General features: G+C 34.7%; 1 protein-coding gene across 1 annotated transcript; it reads right to left on the reverse strand.

The window, feature by feature from the left end:
- Positions 1-244: 244 nt before the first annotated feature.
- LOC139430194 (uncharacterized) lies at positions 245-10,675 on the reverse strand. The gene is made up of 6 exons (XM_071196858.1): positions 10,583-10,675; positions 7,037-7,154; positions 6,768-6,968; positions 2,214-2,449; positions 1,924-2,157; positions 245-1,372 (listed from the first exon to the last, which is right to left on the reverse strand). The coding sequence occupies exons 1-6, from the start codon at positions 10,673-10,675 to the stop codon at positions 470-472; spliced, it is 1,785 nt and encodes a 594-aa protein (XP_071052959.1). The 3' UTR covers positions 245-469.
- Positions 10,676-19,459: the final 8,784 nt, after the last annotated feature.

Raw genomic sequence — 19,459 nt, forward strand, 5'->3', positions numbered from 1 at the left:
TCGTTTTTGGAATACCGAAATATGTAATAAGTTTTGTTCGATATGCTTGTGATCTCCATCGGTTGTTTGGTGGGTTTGAAATTGGTCTTATTAAGTTGGCAAGATTGACATTGCTTTATGTATTTCCTCACGTCACATATTCCTTTACCTTGGAGTAGGTTTTGTTGAACCCATAGTGTCCCGAAAGTTTGCTGTCATGGTTTTCTTGTAAAATCTTTTCGATTTCGGATTTGTTTTTAGGGGTCGTTTTGGTTGTGTCGAAAATAGAAATTTTGTTCTCTTTGAATAAATATTTCAACATTTCGTAGAGGTTTTGGCGTTTGATGTGATTGTGATTATCTGGGGGGACTACTGCGAAATTTTCGCTGCGGATAATTTTCTTAAAGTTTTGTAGACATTTGAAGAGATCTTTGCAATCCAATTTATCGAAATGGTGGGTTGTTCCGAACAAGAGGTAAAATTTTTGATTTTAACTATTGAGTTCCGTGATTCCGTTGATACTCGGGTTAGCGTTAGAGACATCAAAGTTCGAATTTATATAATCTGCGTATTGATTGGATTCATCTAAGTCTTGTGACCAGAGAAGAATAGTGGGATCTTTGAGCTTGGTTAACGGTTTACTTTCTTTATCGAACATGATAACGTCCTGATTTGTATAGTGAAATTTGATGAAATCTTGGTATTTGTCATCGGGTGTAGTAAAATTGATGGTTCTAAGTTCAGGTAGAAGACGGGATAATCCGTCTGTATTGCAGTTAATACGACCGGGTTTGTATTTTATGTCGTACTCGTATTCGTTCATTCTCAATCTCCAGCGAACGAGTCGAGACGAGGGATTCTGGCAATTAAACAACCACTGCAGAGGCCTATGATCTGTATAGATCGTGAACTTTCGGCCGTAGAGATAGGGCCGGAAATGTTCCATAGAATTTAGGATCGCTAATAGTTCTTTTTCAGTGGTGGAGTAATTAGTTTCGGCAGGGTTCAGAGTGCGGGAATAATATGAAATAGGTAGATCTTCACCGTTGGTAAATTGTGATAGAACTCCTCCAATACCGATATTAGAGGCATCTGTGGTCAAGACAAATTCTTTTGAGAAGTCTGGATATTGTAAAATCGGTTTTTGAACTAATTCTTGTTTCAGACGTTGAAACGCGGTTTCCTGTTCTTGGGACCACTGGTATTCAGAGTCCTTTTTTAATAGTTTAGTAAGGGATTTAGCGATGGTTGAGAAATCCTTGATAAACTTACGATAATATCCTATCATTCCCAGGAATATACGTACTTCTTTGGGGTTTCGAGGTTTTTGTACGTTGTAAATGGCGTCAATTTTCGATGGATTTGGTTGTAAGCCTTTGTCCGAGACTTTGGCCTAAATATTGACAGGACTTGTTTAGGAATTCGCATTTATCTGGCTGAAGTTTAAGATTATTAGCTCTTAAACGGGCGAAAACGGGGCCGCTCCGTGTAATTGGAAAAAGTCGTCTCCGATGAGTCCGTCGAATGGAATTTTTGTAAGTTCATTAATGACGTGGAAAGTAGCATTGATAGATTTGTCGTGACATAGAAGGTTAAGCGTGGTTTCTCCCAGAGTCAAAACGGAAGCATTTGGATTGAGTCCTCTTAAAAAAACAGTGATTGGATTTGTAATTACGAAAGAGTCGAGGCTTGAAGCTTTAATTAAAGATATAGAAGCGCCAGTATTGACGAGAAATTTGAGGCTTTTGTCGCCAGATTTAGGAGTTTGATTTAAGAAGGTGACGTATGTGAGCTCGCTTGAATTAGAATAAGAATTCGAGATGGTTACATTGCGAATGACTGTAACGTGTTGGTCAGACTGTTCACGTCTGAATTGGAGTGTCTTGGCGGATTCGGGAGTTCGTGGTTCGAGGGAAAATTTTGATTAAAGTTCACGGTTCTTACTGGTTTTGGATGAGGTCCCGTTTTTTGATTTTTTCGCGAATTGTTGTACTGCCTTTTGCGGCATTCTTCGATCGTGTGACCAAGATTCTTACAATATCGACATTGTTTTACATTAGAATTATGAGGTTGGTTAAGGTTAGAGCCGTTGGTGTGAGTAGAATCGAAGTTTTTACGTGGGGTGTATTCGGGTCTATTTTGTTGAGCGAAATTAATTTGTTTGCTAACAGAGAATTGCTATTTATTTTGAAAACATTTGGACGTGGGATGATTTGACCTTCCACAGATCTTACATTTTTGCTGGTTATTATTATATACAAGGCTTTCTCTTCCGCAATTGCGGCGGTTAAAGCGTCACCGATGCTGTTAAATTCACGGTAACGAAGCATTTGAGAAAGGCTAGGGTGAGCGTGGTACACAAAACGATTGAGCGTCATGTCTTTTATCATTAATAAACGTCCTTTGAGTTTTTGAGGGTCTGATTCGGACCCGTGGATGGTTTTAACAGGAGGTGAAACGGCTGGATGTCCTATAATCCGTACCGATTATAAAGTGATACAATTCTGTTATCTCAATCAGTGATTTATAGACTAGACCAAACAACATTCTCGATCAATATAGCTTTATTATAACCACTTGGTGATAATTGTACCACGCACTGCAATAAATCTTCATACATACAGTGTACATAGCCTTAAAAATGCCAAAATAACGATCGGGTGCGAACTTTGTGTGACCAGTAAGGAAGAAATTGAATAAAATCGTTATGTGAAGTCCTCGATCCAGTCGCCATTGCAGATACGATAGTAGAACGTTATTTTTATTCTGCCCAACGTAATTGTCGCAGAAAAAAAAAACGAGTGGTTGGATGTCTTTATAGTAGGTTTGCAGGTGATAATGCAGGATGGTCACTCTTTTTCGCCTATCAAGTAATTATAGCGATTTTAGTTCGTATGATATAGTTTGAAATCCTAACCTGAACTTTTTGTATATCACCGTCTTTTTCGTTGCCTTAAAGTAACCGTACCGTGCCGGGTTGTTGTGGACTGACGGGGTAACGAACCGTTTGAGCGAAATCGAATAGCAGAACCTTTGCCGTATCATTAGTATTTCCACACCAATTTTGGTAATACGCTCGTTGATTTCGGGCTTTGTGGAGATGATTGAGAAATTTATTGTGTGACGTTTTTGATCACTTCTACGTGACAAGCGCTCGATGCTGTGGCAGTTAACAGGAGGTTTGTCCTCTTGGTTTTAAAACCTTTATTGAATTTAAAACTCATAGCTTCCTCCCAAAAATTCAAATGTGGTGATGTCGTTGTAATGGCATTCTTTAAAGTCTTTTCCTCCTCAGCATATAGGGTGCTGCTATTGATGCTGTCAAACAGCTTATCGCCAGAAAGTAAAAAGTCTGCTTTGCCTACAGCAGATTCAGAGAGACAAGTTCCTAAAGTACAAAAATAATTTTTAAATACAGTAATAATTTGCTAATTGTTACTAGTGTCGGCTCATTTGATAATGTAATATTAAAATGAAAACTTACCAAACTTAACAAGTCTTTTCATTGTGGACGAAACTCTATGATAGAATACTTGCGCTGCGTGTTTTACCTTATTTATTTAAATTTTGCTTTGAACACATGTGCTGCTTCATCAACATTATTATATAAGGTAGAGTAGAAGTACCGGCTGTACTTGTTAGTCAATTGTAACGAAATTAATATCGGGTATAGCAGCCAAAGCCAGAATGGAGCCAGAAAGACAGAATCACCAAGCTCTCCCACTCACCCCTTCGAGAGAAGAATGTAAGGATTCTTAGCCAAATGTTTTATAACAATGGTTTCCCCAGGTCACTTGTTAACAAGCTCCTGTTTAATGTTACTAAAAATATTAATGTTTCTCTTACCAGACCGGTACCGTCTCGCTGTGAATTGAGATTCTCGCTCCTGCCTTTTATTCCCAATTAACTCAAAAAATAGTTTCCATTCTACATTCTGACAATGTAACAATGACAATGTAGATTACCAAATATAACTATAGACCTATGCGACAGCTTTTCACCAACCTCAAGGACCCTACTCCAACCACTTTGAAGTCCAATGTCGTTTATAAAATTCCCTGTGGTGTGTGTAATGCTGTATATGTGGGTACGACTTCACAGTATCTAAAGAAACGCCTCAGTCAACATGAAGTGGATTGCCGTAACCACAGGGACAATAAGTCTGCCCTGGTTAACCACTACCTTTCCACGGGTCACAACTTCGACTTCGATGCGGGCTCGATACTCTGTCAAAAGCCCAACTATAAGAAAAGGCTTTTCCTTGAAATGGTTTATATTAATCAAGAACAGTCCTCGATCAACTCAAGGACTGACACCAAAAATTGAGCATCATCTATAAATATCTTTTGTCCAAGAATGGCCACCCCCCCAACCCTGAAGTTTCGGGGATTTTCTTCTAACCTTGGTTTTTTTGAGTCCTTTGAAATTTCCCGCTAATTTGTCGATATATCGACCCCGTTATGCGCTTGCGCGTCCTTCGGCAATATGGCGTACGTCTTTTTAACGTGGTTGTACGTTTCTGAAGCTCTTAGAGTTTTTGGTTTTCTCCTCTCTTGTGTTTTGGTTTTCACCTGCCTTGTGACTTTCGTTAGTTTTTTTGACGCCCCCGCCGCCTGGTTTTCCTGTTCTTTTGCTGGTTGTTCAGCGGTCTTCAACCGTTGACATCCTCTTAACCTCACTTTTTTTGGCGCTCTGTCAGTAAGTTGATTGCGTTTGATTTTGTTGTTATCATTGTTCATTTTTTGATTTATTGTACTTTTTGTAGATTTAATGTTCTGCTGAAGGCCTAAATAAAGACCGAAAGCTAAACGTTATAAAAGGATAGTTTTCTTTTAATCCAGCGCTTTGGCTGCTATACCCGATATTAATTTCGTTACAATTATTATATAATGTAATAATTGCAGGGCTAATGCTTTGATAGTAGGAGAGGAAGGTTTTAAAAAACCAAATGTTTCAACAACAAAATTTTATTTACAATAAAAACAACAATAATAAAAGTGCAGACGCGAAAAGGGTTGTCGATCAAAACTACAACGCGACGGTAAGACGGTAACTGATGAACTGATGGTAACTGCTAACTGATCTCTCCGGACCGATCTTGGTTCCTTTTATCCCTAGGTATCTAGTAATATCCCCGGTGAAAGTTTTCTTCGAGTCCTTGTCTGGACCAAAAGGATCTGCTGTCCAGATGTACGGAGAGAGTTCTTCTGAATGGTTTCGAACGCTTTCTGGCGTCCAGATGTTCGCCACGGAGAGCGTCCAGTAACATCTCCGGTGAAAGCTTTCCGGGAACCCTTTTCCTGGACCAAAAGGGTGTCCTGCCCAGATGACCGGAGAGAGTTTTTTTTGAATGGTTTAGAAAGTTCTCTGGCGTCCATATGTTCGCCACAATAATGTCCTTCCATGATGCTATTTGATCTCCCTCTTTCCATCGAAACTTAATGTAAGTAGTTGTATGTAATTAAGCAAATGAGGTCCATCAAATAAAGGTACTACCTCTTTATCATTGACTGCAAAACCAAATAATCGAATTTCTCATTTTGCTCAGCATAGCTTCTATTTGTTTCATCAAGTAGCATTTTTATAGCTGGTCGTCTCGCACTGTTGCAACCACAGTCAAGCCAATGGCATGCAAAGAAAAAATAATACTATTTACATTTTTAACAATGTTGGGCGCGTTCATTCCATTTTCAGAAAAGAAAATAGCTATTGGTTGCGTCCATTTCTTCTTTTCTTGTTTAAGTTATATAAAATCTTTATTCGGCGTTAAATTTAGATTGAATTATCGGAGAAAAATTTTTGAATTGAAGAACTATCTTATCAAAATTCAACCATGCTCCTGCTGTTAATTTTTAAAAAAGTAACGCAAACAAGATCCAATTTCTTGGGGTCCTCGCGTCTATCCCCACGTTGTGAATTCCAAAGCTGTCTCTTGTAATACACTATTCCAGTACTCAACACAGGGGTAGGTAGGGTTTTCATTAAGTCAATGGTGATTGCAGTGACATCAGCAAATGATTTTGCGAAGGTCGTATCATCTTTTAATCAGGATGAAGGTCAGCTATGCCGTAGCAAACGGTAACGCCCTACTACGGAGCTCATTTCTCTCTTATATTTCGGGGAGTGCATATATTATAGTGTTCAACAAAAGTATTTGTACACAGTGTTCTTTTTGTTATGCTTATTTGATCTCGTTTTTAGATGCTTTTTGGATCTGTATTTTGTTTTTTGGATGTCAATCACATCTTCATTCATTTCTGTTCAAGATTCTTCATCTTTTGCTGTTTCACTATCAAAACTTTCTTTTCCTTTTTTTTTCTAATTACTTTCAGTGTTATGATGAGATTTAAAAAATTTCGATGGAAAATAAGGAAAATAGATTGTTTATGATAATTCATTATTTTTACACAGAGTTATAATTATTATTGCTGTAAATTGAGTCCGGAAAATTAGACAGGAAACTAATTATGTATAAATTTTGGAGAAGATAGTGATAGTGGAGAAGACATAAGAACTAAACGCCTTTTCCATACCTGTCAGAGAAAATTCCTTTTAAAGTTTAAATACTTTTATAATTATTGTACGAGTGTGGAGATAATTATTTTGTTTTTAAAGGTCGATTCGTGTACAATTTATATTGTTTAATAACTTGGGTTATTTCTAGGGCTGGGCGATATTGCACGACGAGCTCGTAGACTGAGTCGTGTAATCACACGAGTACACATACCTTGCGGTATCATCTGCCAAATTGTGCAGAACACAACATGCCCTTATAAAATGGCAAATACTTTCAGGATTTCGTAACTTTAAGTGGTATAGTTGCCGAAATCTTTGTTTTAATAACCCAAATTTATGTTCAATACAAACACGACATTTGCTGTGAATCTTATTGAAGTGTTTTTGGGCACCTGTTAAATGCCCATTATCTTTAAATGGAACATTGACATGATCCGATAACGGATACGCGCTATCTCCTAAAATGTGTTCCTCTAAAATAAATTATAGTGAAAAACATAATATTTTTTTTCTATTATTTTCATATATTAAAAGCACCTACCTTCATTGGATGTTGATAAAGTATTGTGTATAGGAGAATTTTCAAACACCCTCGCATCATGAACGGAACCTGGATCCCACAAATATATCGAAAGATTTCTTTTTTTCATTGCAGGTTCCTTGAAGGATGACGGAAAAATAATCCTTTCTATTACAATAATCAGTATCCCTTTCTATACCGGCCTATCAATTTTTATATGGGTACCATCTATTACTCCTATAATAAAAAAATAAAAGATATATATGTAGTACAGAAAAAAAGAGAAAAATATACTAGAAACAAAAAAATTTTTCCTACTCAAAAGATCTTCCAAGAAATTAGATAATACTCCATAGAGCAAAAAATCTTTTACAAAATTCAAGGACTATAGGTCCTTTTTATATTATTTTCTATGCAGTTTTTACCAAAATTCCCAGAAGGTCTTTTATTTGTTAGTAACTGGTTTTTCTCTACCTACCATATACATTTGGAAATCCTGTACTCCTTTTAAAACAATTTTTTGTTCTTATTTTTTCCTCTTCTGACGGCCACTTTATAACATCTGGTGTCATGTTACTTAACCATAGGGACGTTCTGCTTATTATATCAAAAGCGCTACTTAATGACAAATCAAATCTGTCACAAATGTCCCTGTAGGATGACGTCTGATGGCCGGAAAACCATAAAAACAATAATAAATGCTTTTCAGCAGATATACATTTTCTGTTGTTACCTACATAAAGAAAGTTTATCTTAATAAAATTTTGAGACAAACATTAATAATCTTCATTGTATTACCTGCATTTATTATTTTTTTGTAACCCTCACTATTGCTGAATCTTTCTACCAAATTGTCGAATAAGGGTTTACTTACTCTGAAATGAGTTAGAAATTCATTGTCCGTATAGTTAGGGACAATCTAAAAATATTCGTAAATATTCTTAACTTTAACACAAAATAATAATATAACTAAAGACTGGAAAATATTCAATAAAATAAATAAAATTATGCAAATAATTTTCCGCTCTTTAAAATATAATAATTATTTACCTCAGCACAATAACCTTTTATGGTCGTTCTAGCGTTTCTGCCAATACTGAAAATGTGAGCAATTGTTACATCATCCTCACTTTCGGACGAGTCAGTTTGCAAAAAGACTTCGACTTCATCATCTTCTGTTGCTATTTGCTATTTGCAAACTATCGCTTTCAAATCCATTTTAAAACTGTGCACCGCTGTGCACTATTTCCGTTCGTTGGGTCGCGCTTTGAATCCTAACCTAAAGTACACTCAACTACAGTCATGCACACTAAAATACTGAACCAGATTGCATCTTTACACTATAGTGTAATCTGGTGCAGTACAGGGTTTGACCCAACGAACGTTAAAATTACCACCCCAGCATTAGATGCTAATCTAAGGTTTCCAATGAAAGGTGGGATTGATGGTTGTCAATTATAAGCAATACCCTTCTTCGATCTTCTTTAGAAGGTCTAGTGTGTTTTATAAAATGTTTCATAACTTGATAATACAACTGTTCGTTGGACCATCTGGCGGAAATGGTCCAAAGCGCTTGTGGACATCATCCAAATTATTAAAATATTTCTCAACATTTGTTCTGTTAAAACTAGTTGCACGCGACATGCTGTTTTTTTTCAGGTTTTCTTTGGAATGCCGTTTCATAAATAGCCTCATCCATTCTTCACCTGCAAGTTTACTTTCGTCCCAAGTTAAAGGGAATCTCTTTTTGTTGGCAATAGCAAACTTATAGGCTAATTCCCGAACCTGTTTTTTGGATAGACCATAAGTCATTTTTGCGATGGTTTTAATATAATCTACCAGTTTTAGTTCTTCTTCTGTAAACACTTTCTTGACATCATAGGTAGCCATATTTATATTCAAAGTTTGTTGCGCCAGATGGTTAACAGCATTAATATGCCGTACAAGAGTTGCAGATTTTACATTAAAAACCCTACAAGCTTCTCTCATAGATATATTTTTCTCTGGGGGTCCAGTGACAGCCACAACCGCTTGTTTTATCAATGCAGGGTTAATAGGATCCCTTTTTTCCCACTTTTACTTCGTGGCATAGTACTGAACTGTAACAAAGAACGAATAATTGCAACATCATGTATCTATGATCACTGATCAATGGTACAAGAAACAATTCCTTTATAGGTCTTACTGTCTCCATCGCCTACGTAATTACTATACCGTCCATTATACTATATAGTTGGAAACTTGCATATTTTCTGCATTTTTCCTTACCTCTACTGGCATCTCAAAATGTTGTTCGACCTGAAAATAACATTAATTTATCGCTTCAAATTTATTCTTTTTTACTTTAATATATTTGCATTAACAATAAATTGTATTTAATTACTATGTTGTACTTAATTAAATATTTACTTTTGCACCTCCTCGACTTAGGAGTCTCAAATTCAGAAAACATGCAGGAAATGGATGTACTGGATGGAGAATTGGCAGGAGAATCGGGATTGTCTTCTAAATTTACAACACGTTGAGATATTTGTTGTGCAGATAACTTAACGTCCGGGCTGACGTTTGGGACTGATTGGTGTTGAAATGGCGCTCACAAACGCCAGCAGATCATCTGATCTTGGAAACAGACCAATTGTCGATCTGTGGGCGGCAATGAACTTGTCGGCCATTGTCATCATATGACTATAATATAAGCAAGAAAAGTATTAGTTTAATTTTATTTGTTAGAGGAAACTGTTAAAAAGTTACGATGATGATCCATTTTTCGATCATTTTCGCTAGTCTAGAGAATCTGTAGAAATTATAGTAGATAAATGTGATGAAACAAGAAAATAAGTATATAAGCGACAAAAAAAGAAAAATTAAAAATAATTCAAGAAACTAAAATATAAAAAAAAAAGATTATATTATGAAATCTTTGAGGATCTGGTTTCTTTCTTTTAAAAGTTCATTCCTTACCTTTAATACTTCGATTATCTCCTTCTCAAGTTTTAATCTTTCTTCATAAAATTCAATTTTTTAAATTCTTCATACATTCAAGCATTAAAAAGTTTTTTGAAAATAGTATTGTTATGAATGATATGTTAATGTTATATTTACGGAAAATGCGTTGTATGCTGTATGCCATGTTACCTGGGTATGTAATAGATCTGTATGTTAATAGTGGGTTGTGGGAGTTGATAATGTGCAAGCTAGTGGAGGTGTTATTTTGTTGTTTGAATCTTATTTTGTTATTGTAATTGTTGTTTTGTCTTCTTAACATCGTGTGATATTGGATATGAAGGTTAAATTATTTTTTCTTGTACTATATCGATGTTATTTATATATTTATTTTCTTCTACATATTTCGAGGAAACTGGGCTCTCATCATCAGGAAGAGATTGTCAAATTTATGAATAGGAACTTCACCATGTTCTGTTTCCGTTATTTGATATTATTGATGATTATTGATTATTTATATAACTTTTGATATATCCTTGTTGTTGTGGTGTGTTTGTTAGTTATTATATCAATGAAGTTATGGGGAAGATATTAAGTTTTATTTTTATTTCTTCGGTTTGTTACCGCATATCTTCTATTTTTCTTTTTTTCTGGTATTGGTTCTGGTCTCATGCTTTCCATTACATCATTTTCTTTATCCTCATTCTCAATGGACATGAACTACATTGTTATCTAACAATAATTCACGCTTAACATTTTTTTTTCTACCAATCAATTTTCCCATCTCTTCTTCGTACTCAAAATACTTTCGGCCCCTGCCTGTCGAATTTTGGTTGTCTATGAAAGTCTTATAACCACGATTTAATACTCTCATGCGGTTGGCACATTGGCTTCCTAACAGTTTTTTTAGCTGTATACTCAGTTCTTTAGCTATAATATCATACATAACTTTAAAATTTTTAACACCTAACCTGCCCACCTGTTTTTGTTTCGATTTGTATATGTCCAATAAAAGTTTTGTTGAGTTTCTATTCCACTGGAAATGTTCATTTGAATTTCCACTATCACCAGCCATCGGTGGATTTAAAATTATGTCATGACGCAAAACAAGACTCCTATAGTATATGGGACTTCTCCATGTTTTAAGTAATTCCTCATTACACGGTCCCAGGATTCATGGATCAGATCCAATCCATGGGTAAATAATATGAGACTAGAACAAAAAAAAAACATGAATACTCTGATTACCTAAAAACTACGTAAATTTTGATTTTTTTATGTCTTCTATTGTTAGACTCCTTAGTATTTTTATCGCGTAAATATTTGTAAATAATTTAATACACTTATTAACAATAGGTAATTTAACATCATCCTGTACAGAACAAAAATGAAACGAATTAAGGAATTCAACATTAAAAGTTTTAAACATTTCTGCAATTGGATGCAAGTAACTTGGGTGTGTTAATTACAGGTTACGTTAACCAATGGAGTTGGTACAGTTCTCCGTCGGTATTCGGCAGTATCCACAATTTTTGGATCCACTCTTCTTTCAATGTTATTTGATGACATCAGGCGCTTTGAACCATCCAACACAGGATCATAATCATCCAATTCACAATTGACTCCTGGCAATTATGCGGAGAAATAATTGTTAATTACTAGTGTTTTAAAACTGTGGTGAAAGGATGCAGGTGTCGGGTTTGTGTTTCGGAAACCATGCGTCCTAACATTCCTAAAGAAATTTTCGAATGGATCTTGGTTAAAATTTCTGGGGACAAGATGTTGCATCCCACTGGCTTTCATCTTTTTCCATAGGGTTTCAAGCCCTTCAATAGTAATTAGCCAATTTTTAATAGTTGGGGGAATAAAAAATCTGTTGTCGTCCTTCTTGAATAAGATATTCTTCAAGAAAACCTTCGCCTCCATTCATAACTGCATCCATTTCGGATACAACGCATCTCAATTGTTTATCGTTTTGAGCCGAAACTATTGATCCATTTACCAAATCAAAAAGTATATGTAGTTTATCGGCAAACAAAATGAATTTTGACGTCCCCTCTGCTTCGGGTGGCATCTTGTTAGGTTCTGAAAGAAAATAAATATATAAATATTAAAGTACGAAAAAAAAAAAAAATAATTATCATTTCTGGCTATCCATCTTATAATGGAAACACGGCGTGACAAAACTTGTACCGCAAAGTTCACATTTTTTTTCTATTGTGTGGAAAAATGTGTTCACTTGTTAAATTATTTAACATTCTGGTGTCATGGTCTCCTTCATCTACTTCATATAACTTAATAATATGTTTATACGATGCCGTGTACTTGACACCACAGCTTTCAAACATAACATCATACTTTATCAAATTAGCATAGTGTGGATTAGTGTGGATCATTCGTGTACTCCTTAAGACTTTCCTTTACTTTCCGAAGAAAGTAGACTCTCGACAGGATTGACAGTCGTGAGTATCCACTTTCTTCAAAGAATAACCCACCACATAAGCTGTTGCTTGAATATTTTGTACAATGTCGGGAGTCGTAGTCGAAATCCAACTAAATTATTTGTCAATAATACACGTAATGTTTCTAATAACGGTATGTGCAGGCTGGTTCAAATTCGATGTCCGAATAGGCTAACTCGGAAACTATAAGAGTTAGACAAAAAGTAGCTTACATGTCATGATCTCGTTTTTCGAGAAACTGCTAATGCCGAAAACCTCATAGCGCTATCGTCTTTTATTTTTCCCCTAGAGGCCAAAATTGGAAATATCGTAAAACCAGCAAGTGCAATTATCTTCGTTATTATTATAGGTGGAGTATTATAACTAAGACATTATATGGACACTTTTTATTATTCGCTTATTAAATTCGTTATTTTTTTCTGATTACAAAAATATAGGGTTCGACAGGTCTATTTCTTATTGTTTTAGAATAAAGCCAAAAATAAACATTTTTTATAAAATTTCCATCTAGTATCATCGGCGAAATTAAATTTACAGTTTCCTGTAAATTACGGGGCGGTAGGTAAAATCTAAAAAGTTAACAATTAAATAAGAAGATAACTTCTGGTATTTAAAAACAAATAATTATGTTTATTACACCAACTGTTAATACGGAAATATTTAATGACTTGCATTGCTTCACACTATTTTATTAGCAACTTGATAAATTATTAAGTGGCTGATTTTAGAAATTGTAGGTTTACTACATACCTACATTTCTTAATACTTTATGAATAACTTTTAAAAATTTTCACATCTATAAGATTGACATTAATATATTATTTGTTTTTGTTAGATCAAATAGTATTTATAAATATTTTATTTACGCAAAAAAATAGTAATTTAACAACAAATACTAATAATTTTATTTTCCAAACATTATTAAAACAATGCTACAAAAAATGCTCAAATTGACCTCCTCTTTTTTCGATGCAAATTTCACAACGCTTTCTAACACTGTTTATTGCGTTAAATATACTTATATTTGGAATAGAATTGAGACAATGCTCAAAATTTATCTTTAATTCTCTTATATTTCCATTATCCATTAAATATAACTGGTTTTTGATGTAGCCCCAGAGAAAAAAATCCAGTGGCGTCAAATCCGGTGATCTTGGTGGCCACCGATGGTTTCCGCTGGAACCAATCCAGTTGTCTTCAAAATTAATATTTAAAAAATCAGTTATACGCCTAGCAGTATGCGCAGGAGCGCCATCATGTTGAAAATATAGTTTTTCCGCATCACGTAAAGGTAAACCATCAACATATCTTTCAATGTGGTTTGTTAATATGTTTAAATACCGTTCCGCATTTAAATTTTCTTGGTATATTTGATATGCCAAAACTTCATTATTTAGCAATGCTACCCATACGTTAAAACCAAAGCGACCTTGAGTACGCCTTTCAATGGTATTTTGGGGATTAACGTTCGACCATATATGTTGGTTATTTCTGTTAAATATCCCCGCACTGCTAATGTGTGCTTCATCGGTCCAGATAATTGCTCTACTGAAAACTGGGTTTTCATTAACCTGATCTACGTACCAACGGCAAAATTCAAGCCTTCTTTGGGTATCACCATCTCGTAAATGATGCATGATTCGAGGAACGTATGGCTTATACTTGTGTTTATGTAAAACACGAAGACAGCGATTTCTGGAAATACCAAGATCATTCTCCATTTCGCGGCTTGATATCGACGAATTTGCTGTAACTGCCGCTAAAACATTTATTTCTTCGTCTTCATTTTCTTTATAATACGATTTTGGTCTAGGCTTTTTAAAAGAACCGAATGTTTTGTTAAATTTTTTTCTAAACGACTAAATATTTTCGCATTTGGCTGCCTTCTTTCCGGGTATCTATTAAAATACAACTCTGCAGCCAATTCACTACTTTTATTTTGTAATATGTAACATTCTAACATGTCAAACTTTTCAAAGTTTTCGTAATTCATCTTTAAAACAGGATTTTTAAAGTGACACTTTTTGAATACAAACAAATGTTGCTATGTTTATTTGAATTCAAAAGAAAAATATATGAGCGCCATCTATCAATAATTTATTAAGTCATTTAATAATAATATTAAATATTAATAAAAAATGTGAAATAATGCAATCTATTCCAACTTTTGTGTAAAACATATATAAATTAAATAGTTCAACAAATTTATTTGTTTCAAACATCAGAAATTTGTTTTTTTAATTTTTAGTTATAGTACCATAATTTACAGGAAACTGTAAATTTAATTTCGTCGATGACACTAGATGGAAATTAAAAAAAAAAGTTTATTTTTGGCTTTATTCTAAAACAATAAGAAATAGACCCGTCGAACCCTATATTTTTGTAATCAGAAAAAAATAACGAATTTAATAAGCGAATAATGAGTGGTTGTTTCCATTTAAAAAAACGAAAATTGTGATGATATCTCAAAATCTAAAACCGAAAAAATTTTTTTGACTACGTCATCCAATTCTCTGTAAAAAAGTGTCCATATAATGTCTTAGTTATAATACTCCACCTATAATAATAACGAAGATAATTGCACTTGCTGGTTTTACGATATTTCCAATTTTGGCCTCTAGGGGAAAAACAAAAGACGATAGCGCTATGAGGTTTTTGGCATTAACAGTTTCTCGAAAAACGAGATCATGACATGTAAGCTACTTTTTTTCTAACTCTTATAGTTTCCGAGTTAGCCTATTCGGACATCGAATTTGAACCACCCTGTACATAAAAGTAGTTGGCACAATTACTGTCTTATAACAAAGTCGATTTTTGTCCCACTTGGAATCGAGGCGTGTTCCAATTGTCAACTACTGGTTTAACAATTTTGTCTGCAAAATATTTTGTTCGCTTATAAGCAGTGTCAAAGTTCTAAAATGATCGCCTTGCATTAATAAAATATTTATCAAGATTTGAATATCATTTTGTATTAAAGTAGAACAGTATTATTAAAGAAATAATAAATTCGATTGTAAGATCCATAAGTGATTGAATAGATAGCAACATTTGATAAATTTAAAGTTGCTACAGACCAGTAACAAAATTGTGACTTATTTATAACTAGGGAGCAGGTTCGACAAAGTGAGTAGCAATGGAAGCATTGTTATCTCGAAAAGTTTCTATGTGATCAACATCATCTTTTACTAACACATATTTCTCTTCTATTTCAGGATTATGAATATTTTGGGCATTCATTGGATTACAATGTAAAATGATTTCATCATATTCTGAACATTTATACATATAGTTGCGTAGAACACCAAGTGTGCGGAACGTTCTATGGCATCCTTGACGACAACAATTTAATATTAAATTTGAAATTTTCTTTAACTTCAGGTTGTAAGGTCAACAAAAAAGGACTAAATTAAAAAAGGAATGAAATATCAATGTCCTTTACGGAAAAGAACAAAAGCAAGAAAAACAAAACACGAGTAACACACGTCTAAGGTATACCCAAATACAAGATATAACCTTTGTTTAGAATTAGTTGTGCTATTTCCATGACGACACTCTCAGAAGCAGGTGTATCTGTTCCGTACACTTCATCTTTACCAACATAAATTTTGATACGAATGGAATAACTTGAAGACGATTCACACAAAAGGGTTGAAATTCTCCATATTTCTCAAGAATTAAATAAAAATGGAAAAAGTAAAAACTTTTTGTGAGAAACAACAAGAAACTTAATTTATTTCAATAAATAGACATGTTTCGAAACAAATGTTTCATGTTCAGTACTTAAAAATAATTACAAAATGATGGAAAAATTTTTTTAAAATGTGTTGGGAATAGGTCTAAATTCTGGTTATTTTTCTTAAAAACAAAATACTTCTAAAAAATTTTTATACAAAATCAAAGTAAAACCTTAAATTTCTTGGAATTTAACTTATGAATTGAGCATAATTCAATCGTCCTTTGAACTTCATCAGAGATTCATCACTTGATAACTAAAAAGATAACTAAATCTATTGTTCAAATGATCTATTAAACTTCTGATCCTCCTAATTCTGTCATCTTTATTCAAGTTTTCATTGTCCACAAAGTGTAAAAATCTTGAAATATCAAAAAAAGAAGATTTCAACTCGGTTTATCGTAGCATTAAGAGGATTTTTGACAAATGCTAAAGCTGCTCTGCTGTTTTTAAATTCCTGAAACCTGCTGAGAAATGCTTCCCTCATATTTAAAATTATTGTTTTAAAAAGGTGTTTATCAATAGAGAAATTATTTTCTTGGCGATGTTTCATCAGGCTCGGAAAGTGAAACAATGTTTCCCTTTCAAAATCCTGAGCAAAAATGGATAATTTGTTTTCGAATGTTATTACTTCTAACATCGAAAAAATTAAGTTTCCTTTCCCTTGTAGTTTACGATTAAGCTGATTTAGATGAGACGTAACGTCTACCATGAAATAAAAGTTTTGGATCCACTGATTTTCCGTTAGTTCTGGATAGTGAACGCCCTTCTCAAGGAGAAATGCTTTAATTTCCGGAAAAAGGGATGCGAAACGTTTTAAAACGTTCCCTCTTGATAACCAACGTACCTTGTTATGAAGTAGAAGATCAGCAAGTACTCACTCTCCATTACAAATAAAAATTTTCTGAATTGGCGATGATTAAGAGCTTTAGCTAAAATGGAGTTGATAATGGTAATCACTAATTCCATAACTTTACCAATTTCATCCGGAAATGTTTGCACACAAAGCGCTTCTTGGTGAATGATTCAATGGTAAACAAGTATCTCGTGATTAATTTTTTCTTTTAAAATAGCAACAAACCCTTTTCTTACGCCGCACAGAAGCAAATTAGTTAAAAATCCTACTATCAAAGCATTAGCCCTGCAATTATTACATTATATAATAATTGTAACGAAATTAATATCGGGTATAGCAGCCAAAGCGCTGGATTAAAAGAAAACTATCCTTTTATAACGTTTTATAACGCCGACCATGGTGTCCATGAACGTACGTTCGGCACCGGTCCTGGCCCCCCCACTGACGGCGGTGGCGTCGTCTGCAAAAACCTTTTCAATTCGTTACCACGTGGTTTTTCGTTTTAAGTGTTAAGTAAATATTAACAATTCTTAAGTAAACATATTTGTTTTTGTTGTGTCGTGTGCAAAGTGCCGTGTGCAATTTATCACTATATAAGACCTAATCAGTTATATTACGTTCAGTTGTATTCGACACTCCATGTCAATAATATCGTGGCCATCATCACAGTCAACTTCCAGTTCAATTTCGTTCGAAGTAGTTCAAGATGTCATCTCCCGTCAATTACCAAGAAGATTATCAATTCGATCCGAGTCAAGCAAGAGGTATGGACGAAGCAAAAGCCTTGGAAGCAATGACGGAAGACGATCATCCTGTAGCAGAGTCAGAATCGGACTGCGACGATGTCGAATTGGTTCCAGAACCACCGAAGAGAAAACGCCGCCGCGAAGCACCACAAGCAGTAGAGATTCCAGACGACTTTTTCGACGAAGTAATAACGATCAAGTCGTTATTGGAGGAGATTTGGATTCATCACAACACTCCTCAGAAGATGTTAACATTCTTGATGCAAGCGAGCACAATAGCAGCGTACAAGAAGTGGACGAAGGAAGGACAATTATGCAAGAAAATTTGGCAAGGTATTTCAAAGAAGTGGGAAAGCGAAAAAGCACGCAATTCAAATATTTTAATGACCTCCTTCTTCATGCATCTATCCAAAATACTCTGCTCCACGACATCATACGACCTTCTTTCGATGAGAGCTCCGGAAGACTTCGTAACATTATTGAGGGATTACACAAAATTAAATTCCGAAATGAAGTCTTCATCATTGCCAGCCACAACTCGCACTTCCACGTCGTTCACACGTGCCCGTACACAGCAAAGAGATGTCGATGTGCAAGAATCTCGTCCCTCGACGAGTTCCGGAGGAAGAGCGCTCGCCGGATTGTTTCGCCGGACAGCATTACCAGATACCTCCTCTCGAATACAGCAATATATTTATGCACGGGAGGACGGCAGATTGTATACTACCAAATCTCCGGGCGAGAAGGAGGGAGAATATGTTGTTCAGCTGAAGATATATCCAATCGAGTCATGTCTGAGACAGGATCCCAAGAACTGGTGGAAGACAGCCACGATCAGGTCGCAGTTCTTGATTCCTTCCACGGAGTCTGTGATGTACGAACAGCTTCTGGATCTAATGGAAACAATTCAAAAGGAAATGGAGAAGGTTCCAGGGATCGACAGCCACGAGACCCAGGACTCCTTCTATTCTTGAAGGCGCATCCGCATTCTCCCGTACAGTTAGTATTAGATTCAAAAGTATGGATGGAGTCTAAATATAGATTCATAATTGATAGACGTAAACTTGATCCATTCTTTAATGTTTTTAATTATACTTTCATTAAAATGTCTACACAAGATATCTATGAATACGTTAAAGATTTAAATTGCTCTTATGGTTGTATATTAACTGATCCATTTGAGTATTATTATTCTATAGATGAAAGCGTTAACATTTTAAATGAATTACTTTTATATCAAATGGGTAGAGATAGTGAAGTTGTAAAACAATTTTTAGTAACTCTTTATGATGTCTTAGAAAGACGATTACCTAAAATAAATTGTTTTGCAATTTTTTCTCCTCCTAGCGCAGGTAAGAATTTTTTTGTCGATGCAGTCTTGTGTTATTATTTCAATTTTGGACAAATTCATGATTTTAACAAACATTGTAATTTTCCATTACAAGATTGCGTTAACAGACGAATTCTTTATTGGAATGAACCTAATTTTGAACCTGCAGCTGTGGAGACATTAAAAATGCTTCTTGGTGGTGACAACTGCCCTGCGAGAGTAAAGTACTTATCAGATAAAGTCATAACAAGAACTCCTGTAATTATAACAGGTAATTATGATTGTTTTCCGCGCGACAGTGCTTTTGAACATCGCATGAAAAGATATCATTGGCAAGAAGCAGCATATTTAAAGGACTTAAGAAAAAAACCATA

This window comes from Onthophagus taurus, chromosome 6 (assembly GCF_036711975.1).
Source record: "Onthophagus taurus isolate NC chromosome 6, IU_Otau_3.0, whole genome shotgun sequence".
Taxonomy (NCBI): Eukaryota; Metazoa; Arthropoda; class Insecta; order Coleoptera; family Scarabaeidae; genus Onthophagus; species Onthophagus taurus.

Bases quoted from the DNA above. Each gene is read 5' to 3' on its own strand.
- LOC139430194 (XM_071196858.1), bottom strand. From the start codon at position 10,675: ATGTCCATTGAGAATGAGGATAAAGAAAATGATGTAATGGAAAGCATG. The intron at 2,450-6,767 runs GTATTTGCCATT...TACGGATTATAG, and splicing joins AAAGTTACGAAATCCTGAAA to GACATCCAGCCGTTTCACCT. The intron at 2,158-2,213 runs GTAAGATCTGTG...CAAAATAAATAG, and splicing joins TAATAATAACCAGCAAAAAT to CAATTCTCTGTTAGCAAACA.